The sequence below is a fragment of the Gadus macrocephalus genome, chromosome 17 (genome assembly GCF_031168955.1).
Source record: "Gadus macrocephalus chromosome 17, ASM3116895v1".
Taxonomy (NCBI): Eukaryota; Metazoa; Chordata; class Actinopteri; order Gadiformes; family Gadidae; genus Gadus; species Gadus macrocephalus.
Window position 1 is genome coordinate 9748743 of NC_082398.1, and position 12500 is coordinate 9761242.

At 45.7% G+C, this 12500-nt stretch overlaps 2 protein-coding genes across 3 annotated transcripts; one reads left to right on the forward strand and one right to left on the reverse strand.

The window, feature by feature from the left end:
- Positions 1-123: 123 nt before the first annotated feature.
- On the reverse strand, positions 124-8426 carry ccnb3 (cyclin B3). Its single transcript, XM_060077305.1, is given in 13 exon segments — positions 124-192; positions 195-275; positions 791-940; positions 1694-1807; positions 1809-1850; positions 2576-2713; positions 3554-3646; positions 5139-5237; positions 5370-5604; positions 5859-5971; positions 7249-7332; positions 7858-8002; positions 8268-8426. Coding segments are annotated over 12 exon segments (1287 nt in total). The 5' UTR covers positions 7942-8002; positions 8268-8426; the 3' UTR covers positions 124-138.
- A 1188-nt stretch (positions 8427-9614) lies between these two features.
- Positions 9615-12499, forward strand: si:dkey-171c9.3 (uncharacterized). 2 transcript variants are annotated; one of them, XM_060077314.1, is made up of 2 exons: positions 9615-9760; positions 10635-12499. In XM_060077314.1, the coding sequence occupies exon 2, from the start codon at positions 10641-10643 to the stop codon at positions 11772-11774; it is 1134 nt and encodes a 377-aa protein (XP_059933297.1). In that variant the 5' UTR covers positions 9615-9760; positions 10635-10640; the 3' UTR covers positions 11775-12499. The 2 variants fall into 2 exon arrangements, with proteins under 2 accessions (XP_059933297.1, XP_059933296.1); XM_060077313.1 differs by having other exon boundaries at positions 9628-9835.
- The last annotated feature ends 1 nt before the right edge of the window (position 12500 follows it).

Genomic DNA, 12500 nt, shown 5'->3' on the forward strand with positions numbered 1-12500 from the left:
TGATTAATCGTTCAGCCCTAACAATCACTGGCTGCATACCTGAAGGCGGGTTGAAACGCCCACATCTCCCAAACCACTCAAGTCGATTCGCAGTGCATGGGATTGGCGGTAGGCGAGGACCAATCAGAGAGGGGTTACTCACTTGTGGGCGTACTTGCTGCGCACAGCCTTCAGTCTGCTGTCGGGGCATACAGGACGAGCATGGCCTGGAGGCTCCGCGCCACGGGGGCCACCTCCTCCAACCCGTACCCAGAGTGGTACTCCAGCATGGGGGTCTGAGAGAGAGAGAGAGAGAGAGAGATGAGAGAGAGAGAGAGAGAGAGAGAGAGAGAGAGAGAGAGAGAGAGAGAGAGAGAGAGAGAGAGAGAGAGAGAGAGAGAGAGAGAGAGAGAGAGAGAGAGGAGAGAGAGAGAGAGAGAGAGAGAGAGAGAGGAGAGAGAGAGAGAGAGAGGAGAGAGAGGAGAGAGAGAGAGAGAGAGAGAGAGAGAGAGAGAGAGAGAAAAAGACGGGGGCGGAAAGAAGGACGAAAATAGAGGAGGGAAGATACACGGGGAGGGAGAGAGGCCCGAGGGAGAAGAGGGGGAGAGAGACAGGGACATAAGGGGAGGGAGGACGGGGGAGAGTGAAGGATAGAGCCAGAGGAAAGACGGATACAGATAGCCCATCAAAAGTTAGTAACTAATGGAAACCATGTCCTCAGTGGGAACTTCTCTTTTAATAGAGGTTTATGTGTTGCATGATTTAGTTTGTCACCATGTTAGTAGGAACACGCGTGTGGTGGTGGACCTACCCATCCCCCCAGGTCCTTGGTCACCAGGGCGACCAGCAGGCAGCCAGCGGCCAATAGGGAGCCGCGCACCGGCAGGAACTCCATCTCCTGCAGACTCAGCTCGCAGAAGTAGCGCGCCAGCGTCAGCGTGTCCATGCCAACGCCCGCACACTGCACACACACACACACAGACACAACACACACACACAGACACATTTAAAACCATTTACAGAGCTCCGGCTACCTGCTCCCATCTCCTCCGTTAGAATTCTTAGAACCCCAGAGGTCACCCTTTCAAACTGAGTTCATCAACTTTCCACGTGAAAAAAGAAAAAGCAGCCAGTTCAACCCTAACGAGTTCCTCCCTCTGTAATGTCCCTGCCCTTTACAATCAGACACGAATACATACTACAGAAGTATCCTCATTCATACGCCCCGGGGAAAAGCAAGGGCCCGCACACACACACACACACACACACACACACACACACCCCTCTTAACATTTCAGTTCTCGTATCCAGCAACTTGATTAAGCGCTTTGATGAATGATTTGAGGACGAAGGAAAGACAGAGGGTGAGAACGTCAAGCTAACGTCAAAGAGAACCCGGTGAAACTTCTTCAACGAGCCCGGTTGGAACCTCAACGTTGCTATCGTTACCCTTGCCCTTTCAAGATATACATTATGCAAAAAGTAATAAATGATCGAAAGAAATACTAGTTTATTCTCCTCGTAGCCCTAAGGAAAGGCACACACCGTTACCACATACACTACCCAATCACACACACATTGCATAGACCCACACTCATGAACCCCCCCCCCACACACACACACACACACACACACACACACACACACACACACACACACCACACACACACACACACACACACACACACACACACACACACACACACACACACACCTTGGCGTAGCGCCGCAGGAAGCGGTAGGGAATGGGGATGTTGATGTCGAAGCCCAGCGTCTGCAGGATGCTCGTCTCCATGGCGATGACCTCCTCCCGTCGGTAGGCGTCGTCCGCAGATGTACATGAAGTCGTCGACGCAGGGGGGGCTGCGCTCCTGTAACCGGGGGAACGCCAGAGTCAAGGCCCGGATTTACTTCAAAACTTCCCGGCCCGCCTCGGCAGGAGTGATAAAGCGTTTCAGTGAGCGGGGTTGAGTCGCGAGACAGACACTCTATGACTGCGGCACGCTGCTGCCCCCGCCTATATGTGCAGATCCAGTCTATACATTTTTTTATTGGTTTGCCTTTTGAAACATTTTATGTACTCATTCTTTTTTGCCATTTCTGGGTTGTACATCCATTGTGGAATGCACTCATCGTAAGTCGCTTTGGATAAAAGTGTCAGTAATCGGTGTGATGAGAGAGGAGGGGCGCAACGTAGTCATTGAGATGGTTGCTTAATGACACGGGTCGTGGGGAGGAACGGCGGGGGCAGAGGGAAAACCCGCTCGTTAAGGGGGGTATGGGTGGCCAATGAGAGGCCGCGTGGGTTGGGGGGGGGGGGGCGGGCGGGGAAAGATTAGACTGGCTCAGCTGGGCCCCCTTTAGCGCTCGTGGTAGCCCACTTTGATTGGTCGCAGACCTGACAACTTTGTCTCTGAGAGGGAGCCGATGGGATTAGGTCTCAAGTGTTCGCCTCGTTTCAAGACCAGCCTGGCTGTCATGAGACATCCCTCCTGGAACCCGCTCGTATGTACAGCCTAACTGTCTGTCTCACACATATAAACACAGAGGAAGACGTACAGACAGTCCCTCTATGTGTACGCCATCATGCCCAGACCTCAAACTTGGAGGCGATAAGCATGGTGGTGGATCCGATGAGCTGCAGCGTTTCCCTGGCGACGGGCGAGATTGACAGGAAATGGTCGACCAGCTTCACCGCCAGATACAGCGTCTCGTGGTTCAGCTCAAAGTTCTCCTGCAACGCGCACACGCACACGCACGCGCACACACACACACACACACAGCACACACACACACACACACCACACACACACACACACACACACACACACACACACACACACACACACACACACACACACACACACACACACACACACACACACACACACACACACACACACACACACACGATGTTGAGGAAGTTCTACATAAATGCAAACTTCTGTGTGGGTACTCTGTCTCGAGTGAGACAGCTTGTACAGAAGACTGAAATTTTTTAAATAAGTGTTCTTCACCTCAACTTTTTGCTGCATATTTATTGTTTGTTTTTTACAGCCCATATTTCTGACTTTAGGATACCCTCTGGCACACAACCACCCACACACTAGGGGTATGAAATAGGGTTAGGCAATCATCTCTATATTCATATTAAAAAAATTGATACATCCAATCCCCAGGGGCCAGCGGGAGTCACATCAAGCAAGCAATAAATATTTATAGAAGCTCTACATTTTAAATATTTAATCGCTAAAAAATAGGAAAACGCCATGTCACCTCTATCAAAACAGCTACTCCCTTTTAAAGTCTGTATGTCTGCTTGGTGGGACAATATCACAGCATCATATCCCGTATAGCGGTGTTATCGCTAGTAGTAAAGATTAGGTGAGCAGAAATATGGCGATCAGAGATAGGGTGTCAGATCCATGGAAAAGCGGAAAGGGTGCTCCGAATGAGCCGGAGTAATCACTCTTCATTTTCGAGCTTCCTTTGTCATTGAGGTGCAGCCACGCACATTCGGCCAAGCGGCCCATTGAAAGTATCCTGTGCTAGGCAATGAAACACGTGCACCCACCTGCACCTCCACAAGCCAGTCCACCAGGATGGACCTCATCCCGGGGTTGAGATTGGGCTGGAAGGACATGTAGTCCGAGAGGACAAACTTCTCCTAAACAGCCGCAGAGAGAGTGTGAGAGTGAGAGAGAGAAAACTACAAATCAGGTACAGCCGTGACAATACAGTGGTAAGAGGACAAAAAATATATATATATAAATGAGTGCAGTCAGTTAAACGCGTTATTAACGGCGTTAACGCAAACCAATTTCAACGGCGTTAATTACTCAAAACAAAGAAGCAGTAGCCTGACTGCTATGTTCAAGGCAGTATGTTTGTATGTTTATCGTTTAATGCACTATAGGCTTTTTTTTTGTATCGTCCTGTTTTGATCAGTATATGCCAATGTTGTTATCAATAAAAAAACATTTGCACAAGGCAAGTCGATGCACTTCTCCATGTTGATAAGAGCATTAAAATGAGAAAAATTAATGGGACAAAGAAATCAAGGGATATTTAGCATACAAAAAAAAATGTGCGATTAATCGTGAGTTAACTATGACATTCATGCGATTAAATATTTGAATCGCTTGACAGCACTAAGATAAATCACACAAAACAATCTAGGGTGTTCATACTAGAACTGGGCAGTCTGGTCCCAAAACATTAGTACCGTAAAAATGAAAATAATCACGGTATGTATCACGGTATGACACTAGCAGGTAAGTTAAGTGCCGTTGCTTCATATAAGGACTGCCGTATGTCAATGTTTAAACACGGGCAAAATAGATCAATACGTTCTACCCACAAAACGGCTGAATCAGTATGACCCTGGTTCTAGTTATTTGTCTTCCTTTCTGGCGAATTCCTCATCCAGAATAGTGCAGGTATTTTCTTTCTTTGCTCTTCAACAGTGCTAAGGCCTGCGCCGCCATACAGCCACGCCATTAGTTCCAGCGCTGCTCCACACATTGGCGCGCAGCGCCATCCATTAAAACCCATCATATTAAAACACAGGAAAAGACCTTGAAACAACCTTGATGTTTTTTACATTGAAGCTCTGCCGTTACCAAGTCGGACTCAAACCGAGAGCGGACCTGAAAGCCGCCGACTACCGCATACAACAATTAATTATGATATTGTAGCCTTTTGTTTAGAGGGATATTCAAATATATTATGAAAATCAAATCTCATATCAAAACAAGTCTGTGAACCAAACGAACCGTTTCAGAAATTAAAGGGGGAAAAAGACAACGACTACGTTGGGTAAATGTGTGTGTCACGACAGCCCTAGTATTCTCAAACGCTACACGATGGCGAAGTGCGGCTCTGGAGTGGGGTGTGCAGGGGGTCTGAACGCGTCTCAAACTAACATGCCTTCACACGCACACATCAGTGACAAGTGCTTCCCTTTTTCTTCCAATCACTTCAAAAGGTTCGGCTTGAATTCTTAGGGCAAATCCCGGTGTACTTTCTATACAGATAATACCGTCCACCCCTAGTTCATACGGTCTTAAATACAAACAACCCCAGTGACAGGCAGCTTGGTCCTGAGCCAGTGGTGCCGCTGGCGAGTTGGGTTAATCCGCTGGTTAGCGCCGGCCTACCTCTCTGCGCTTCAGGTAGTCAAAGATCTCCTTGGCGTACTCCGGCGCCATGCAGCAGTCGTCCCAGTACTGCAAGTCCACGTCAAACTCCCCAGGGACCTGGCCAGACCGGAGACGTCCGATGAACATAGAGACATGCACGTGGATGTTTTGTCTCCTTGCCGATGAAGCTGTGTTGAATTTGAGTCCTGCTGTCCCGAGAGCGACGGAGGGGGGGGGGGGGGGGCTCACCTCGGGTCTCTGGGGGGCCGGGAAGGTCCGGGGGGCCGTGGGGGTCTCAGCGGCGACCTCCAGTTCTCCTACTGTGGTCGCCAACTCCTCCACCTCCGTCTTGAGCTTGCTCTCCACCTTCACCTCCTCCTGCTGGGTCGAGACCTCGCTCTTTATCGCCACCTCCTCCACATCGCTCTTTATCTTCACCTCCTCCACCTCCACAGAGAGGCCATCAGAACTCAACGAGGACGACCTGGAGAGAGAGAGACAGAGGGACGGAGACAAGGAGGGGAGAGACACACAGAAGAGAGAGGGACAGAGAAGAGAGAGACACCGGCAGACAGAGAGCAGAGGCACATACAGAGAAGATGAAGGGCGGAACAGAGAAAAGAGAGAGACAGAGAAACAGAAGAGAGACAGACAGAGCATTAAGAACGATCCCTACACAGTAGGATTTTACTTTGGCATCTTTTGTGACTTTCACCCTCTTGAATTGTGTTTGCTCACTGTTTGAGGTTGGCCTGTTTCCTGGAGGTCACCGTCTTGGTGATTGGCTTCTTTGTCGGCTTCTTAGTGGCATCCTTCTTCCTGCCAGGTAGGCAGATCTGGACCTTGTGGGCCTGGGGGTCATAAGTATACAAACACAGATAAAAAAAAAAGGAGGAGGCTAGGATGCAGCCACTAAACACTCTGAACATAGGGTATATCCATTATCGCTGTAGGGAAGATACTTAGATTAAAAGTTCAAGATATTTGAATCTGATGGAACACCAAGTAATTTTCTTGTAGAAACATGTCATTAAGGAGCCATTAAGGGTCATCTTGCATGAGGATGCCTGCAGGTGAACTACAGACATTGAGGACTTTAACACAGAACTTACATGCTGCAAGTCATCCTAACCCTACACTATCCTGCGACCACCTCCTCATTTTACCGTGTGCTGGAATAACAACAGTCTTGGTTTTGATTGATTCTGGAATTGTGTTACGTCTCTGCACACGTGTGCAGAAACATAAGTCAGAACTCCATGATGAACCCAAGTTCTCCTACCACACACACACTGAAGCCACACAACCAGAAACTAGGTTCACCAGGGCCTACAGCTTGACTCCTGAACAGCCCCCCCCCCCGCCACATCAGAGCCGAACAAGCGCTCTAAAGGGCAATCTGCAACTTCTCGAAGCAGAACAGAATCAGCAAATTACCAATTAATTCAAAGTCGTGTTTAAACTTTAAAAAAACACCACAGCATTTCTTTATAGATTATAAATAAAAAAATACCACCAACTCTGTTGTGTGGCAATTTAAGTTTCTATTCTATAACAGACTAAACCAAGTTAGACTAGATGCCATCTAGAATTCACAATTTCTCACCTTTGAACCCCTTGATTCAGTAAGCTTTCAGTTAGCCTGCAAAAGGCGAGTGATGTAAATCACAGCACAACCAAGCCTTACAAATCCAAACCAGAGACATCACATGCCCTAGGCGACATAACATAATATATAGGCCCCTTCATCAGCAAAACACACTTTACCGATTACAGTAGACTACGCTTTCACAGCAGTACATTGCAGTCATTGTAGCCAATTAGAGCAGTCACACTTGATCATCATAACTAACTCATTTTTAAATCTCTGGGCACAATTCAAGGAATTTAGCTCAACAAACAGTACACTAGATAGACTTAAATGAATTGGGAGCGTGGATGTGTAACATTGAAATGGAAACTATAATTGTAAACTGATTCTTAAAACCATGCCCACTATCGATTCACTTTATGTGCCGTCGCCATCTGCTTAAATCGACCACAGAAAAATATTCTCATTTTAAACTCAGTCCTTGTGCTTCATGTAGAGCAGTGGATAAATAGATCAAAGTCGGCGGTGTGGACATACGTTAGTGATGTCAACAAAGGCGGTCCTTTTCTTGGGGGCCCCGTGTGGGGGGGACGATGACCTCTTCACCTGAGGGCCATCCTCCTGAACCGGAAGATACAAGGGGTTTGCATTAACACCAAAGTTCAAAGTCGAAAGTCAAGGTGTTTTAGTTATAATATGCACAGCAAAGCATAGGGTCATACTGAACAGGGACCTGTCTTGTGACAATGGCAAGCATAAAATATGGAGATATCTTATAATTTAAAAAAAGAGAGACACAAATAAGGGCAATGATAGCTCAAATTTAGCAGGACAAGCAAAACATAATACCTACATATACAGACGTAAAAAATGCAGGTGAAAAATTAAATGAAGATGATAATAAGTGGTTAGGTGGTAAGTGGTTGTATCTGTAGAGTTTTCAAACATTTACTACATATAAAAACACTGAGCAATTTAGATTTTAGGTAGCATTTTCACTAGGAGGGGAGATTTAAATCGGTCCAAGACGCCCTGCAAAGCACCATTGTTCTGCAGGCCGGTGGCCCGCCAGGCTATTTAAATGTTGCAGGCTCCTACCCAGGCTATAGGCTCCTAGGTTTAAAGTTGGTTGAATGAGACGCTTACCTTCTTCTCCGGGTTAACGTTGCCCAACCTTGGTATTTTGCTGGCGAGGCCAGTCGTGGGTTTCTTTCCCCGTGTGAAAGGCATTGCTTCTTAATATTCCTTGGCGGTTTCTTGCAGTCGTTTTAAAAATGAAACACAGGGGTCACTAGAAGAAAGAAGCATAAAATTGGCGGGTCAGTTGAAAAAAAAATGCAATGTATCGATATTCCACTTTGAAGTTGCCAACAATTAGCATTACCATCTGACCAATACAAAGTTTATCAAGTTTATTTGCAGCGTTAGAAGACACTGAACACTGCATGCTTCCGTTACATGTGCAAGTCTGTCCGCAATGAGACGTAGCCATATCACTTCCGTATCAATTTCAATGAAAGTAAGTCATAAAAAGTTCTCTGGAAGGTTTTCCTTACCGTGAGGAAAATTCTCGGTGAAAACAGACTTCATGTAAGCTGTAATACTCAATGATCTCAGGCAAGCTTCACTGCGTTGAACAGTTGTTCGTTTCAAAGGTCCAAAACTCAAAGTGGGATTGCTGGGATTCCAAATGTTGTGCCCTGCATACCCATTGGCTGGAATTCCACTGCCGCCAACCAATCAGAAAGCTGTGTGGAATGCCGTTGTTAAGGGGTGCTTGTTTTATTGGTAGAGTCAACCGTCAGGCGGTCTAAAAACATATACCATGGTATATTAGCGCTTCAAAAACACTTAATATGTAAAAGTAAGGTCAAACATAGATTTTGTTTTACATTATATTCTATTTTAGGATTATCATGGGTCATGGACCATGTATATTGTAGATCACCGCCCGGCTTAACCGACTGCTCAACAAGAAATCCACTTTATAAAGTAGGCGGGGCACTGGTATTTTCAAACTTCTTAGCAACCAATAAGAGCTCAGTATTTGGTACTTTGTTGACGTTTTTCGTCTAGACTGAGCATGTTAGCTTCACAAGAACATATCTCATAATTTGTCGGTTTTGAGCGCTAGATTTTCTAGTTTTGAGTGCTATGTATGTTGTTTAATGTTCAAATAATAAAGTACATCTCTAATTAGGACTATCTTGATCAAAATACTGTGAAATCAAAAAAGATGATTCATTATTGTTAATGAATACAAACAAATTATCATACTTACTTCAAAAGTAGGCAAATATTCCAAAATATTGGATCCAAGATAGAACCACATTTGGATCAAAAATGTGCTTTATTTTGATAAATTGTCAGTTGATAAACTTACCGATATCACGGGCCGTCGCCAGTAATACAATGTGTACTTATAGACTATCTGCATATTGTATAACCTTGCATGTTTTATTTGGTCTTCTGTTTTCTGTTTCTACCATTCTCATCCAAGGACAAATGTGGTTCATGATGGAGAGAAATATGCTTTAGTTTTCGGTTTTGTTTCCATCTCACAGTGTTGGAAGCTCACCAGTTTTGAGTATATATATATATATACATACATACATACATACATACATACATACATACATACATACATACATACATACATACATACATACATACATACATACATACATACATACATACATACATACATACATACATACATACATACATACATACATACATACAGAGAGAGAGAGAGAGAGAGAGAGAGAGAGAGAGAGAGAGAGAGAGAGAGAGAGAGAGAGAGAGAGAGAGAGAGAGAGAGAGAGAGAGAGAGAGAGAGAGAGAGAGAGAGAGAGAACTAACCACACATATACACATAGTACCTCACACACACACACATACAGACACACACACAAGCAAACACACGATCATTCACACCGTGTGGACACGCACAGGAAGAGAAACTAAACCTGAGTTTCAATCCACTTCCTGATCACCACATTTGCATCTCTGACAGTTCTCTGTCAAGACCGGCCCGCTCGCTGCCCTGGTAAGCCCGACAACTCCACTCCATCTCTATCTCACAACGGTAGAAGATAAAGCATTAAGACGTAGAGTATTACCGGTTAGTGACCTGTCTCTGTGTTCACTGACTATGGATTCAGTGGTAATTGGTCTATTGTCTGTCTATCAGTCTAATTGGTCTGATTGTAAATAGTAGTGTAGTATAAGTATAGTTGTGTAGTATTTATAGTATTTTAATAGTATGTGGCCACGCTAGTTAATAGCGTAATAAAATGAATACCACATTCTGGTGAGAGGATGATCTTGGTACAGAAAGCCCACAACAAGCCTCTGTATTTCCTGCCTCCCTCTCAGCACTTTTACTTTCTATAACCAACATCTTATTCTCTGTTTCTGGGTTGGTTTTTCCTTTTCTGTTATTCTGTTTTCCTTTTGGCTCTCTATTGAGTGTCAACAACTCTGAAGCTCTCAACACTTTTATTCTTACATGCAACATCGTGCTCTGATTATTTGTCTATGGGATAATTTCCTAGCCCTGTTTTTCTTTCTTAGTTTCTTTCTTTCTTTCTCTCTTCTGTCATTGGTTCCTACATTTTACTGGCCACAACATTGCATTAGTATATTGATCTTAGTTCACTGACTCAAGTGCACTGTCAGATGACTTAAGTCAGATGAATATCTGTAAATGTCCTAAGTGAACTTTAGCTTGCTTGTGGTAAAAAAAAAAAAAAGAACCGGAAGCCTGTCATCAAGCAGTAAATCCAGTAACTAAATGTTGTAGAAACAATTTAAGCACTCAATTAGGTTTGCCATCATTCATCTAAACATGAGTAGAGTACTTTTGTTCAGTCAACCCAAATAAATGTCATAACTAAATCTTTTAATGTTGGATCTCGCAGGTTCTCATGATGAAAGAAGATGGAGAAAAGTCGGTTAAAGACAAACAACCCATTCCAGAGCCCCCTCCCAACCCATCAGGGGTTCTAGAACCCATTCCAGAACCTCCCCTCAACATATCAGGGGTTCTAGAACCCATTCTGGAACCTCCTTCCAACCTACCACGGGTTCTAGAACCAATTCCGGAACCTTCTTTTAACTTATCAGATGTTCTAAAACGCCTTCCTCTGAGCCTGGGCCTCCCCGAACACTTTGGGTCCGCCATGGCTCGGAACATTCTCAGCTTGTTCCACGCCGACCTCCACCAGCACCAGGAGGAGGACCCCTTCCTCTCCTTTGACGACGATGAAGACCCCCTGGACCAAGAGCCAGCAGGAGGGGAGGAAGAGGACCTGAAGGAGGAATCTTCTGTGGAAGTCCTGGCTGGACTCATTGCCTCAGCGACGATTGCCTCCGCCCTTCGAGAGACGTGTTCTCGTGGGAAACCCATCCAGGGCTGGAACCCCCCTCCGCCATCCCAGCTGGAGTGCACCGCTGTGGGGTCGCTGGACTACCCCGATGCACCCCCGACCTCGCCCGTCGTCCCAGAGCAGGAGCGGGAGGGCCGAGGAGGCAGCTTCTCCAGGAGGCTGAACGACGGATTGGCTAGAGAGTTCCTGCCGACTCCGTCTCCACCTCCCCCGAAGTCCAAGGACCGACGGAGCGAAGGGGGCCCTTTGGGGAACGTTTTCTGTACCGATGATGACCACCGGGTGGCGCTGGTGGAGCACGTGGTGCGCTCACTGTCGATGGGAGAGCCCCACAGCGAGGAGCTCTCGTCGGGCTTCATGGCGGACCGCTATGGAGGTGATGGTGGAGAAGGAGCTCAACGGCAGCAGCAGTGGGATGGAGCCAAAATGGCGGCTTACATGGAGGACCTGACTGAGGAGATCATGGAGTGGGTGACCGGTCGGGTTGGTGAGGGGGTGATGGATATCTGTCAGAGAAGATCCACTGAGGCGAGTGATGATGGTGGGGGTCATCTTCATTGCATGGCTGACCGGCTGGCTCACAGCATCGTCACCTCGTCCCTCCGTCAGGTTACCATGGCACAAGCATGCACAGAAGGGACCATCCAAGTACTTCAACAACATATTCCATAACATTTAGAAAAATGTACGTTCTTGCTGTTGTTGTTTTTTTTGTTTGTTTTTTTACAGATGGATATCAGTACACCATCATGTCCACTAGGCTGCAGCACAAGACTTCCCGTGTCCTATAAAAAAATCTTTTAATAAGCCAATTATCAACGCAATCAGTTAATGGCTCAGAATTCACATTCATTTCGTAACTGTGTTGTCCTTGTTATTTTTGTTGTTGGATAAATATATATGATATACACATACCTCCTCTGGTATTTGGTTGAATACACAGCGTACACATTTGAGAGTCAAGTCATTAAAAAGCAGGTCGGATTATGAGTATCTTGTTCAAGGCTGCCTACGGTTTGGTCTGTGGACACGGGGGTTTGAACACAAGACATTTCGTCTGAGAGTAGGAACAACGAACAGCTATTCCAAAGCCTCTTATCCTATCACCAAAAGTATTTAATTACGCAACCTGAATCGTGAAAATGTGTGACCTCACAAAGGTCATGTAATTGGCCCAATAGGAAGAGAGCCAATTAGTAAGTGGACTTTTCCCCCAACAGTAATTTGTCTGTATTTGATTTCGTTGAAGGTAACCATTTATTCTGTGAGTTGGTAAGGAAATAGCTTCCATCTGATCTTTGGATCTTGAGCTGTTGTTGCAACGCGTCACACGTCTTGAAAATGTAGCTCCACTGAATGGGATTGCAAATAATAAAATTAAATATGAACAAATTTAAT

Excerpts from the sequence above, each read along its gene's own strand:
- si:dkey-171c9.3 (XM_060077314.1), top strand. The coding sequence starts at position 10,641 with ATGATGAAAGAAGATGGAGAAAAGTCGGTTAAAGACAAACAACCCATT.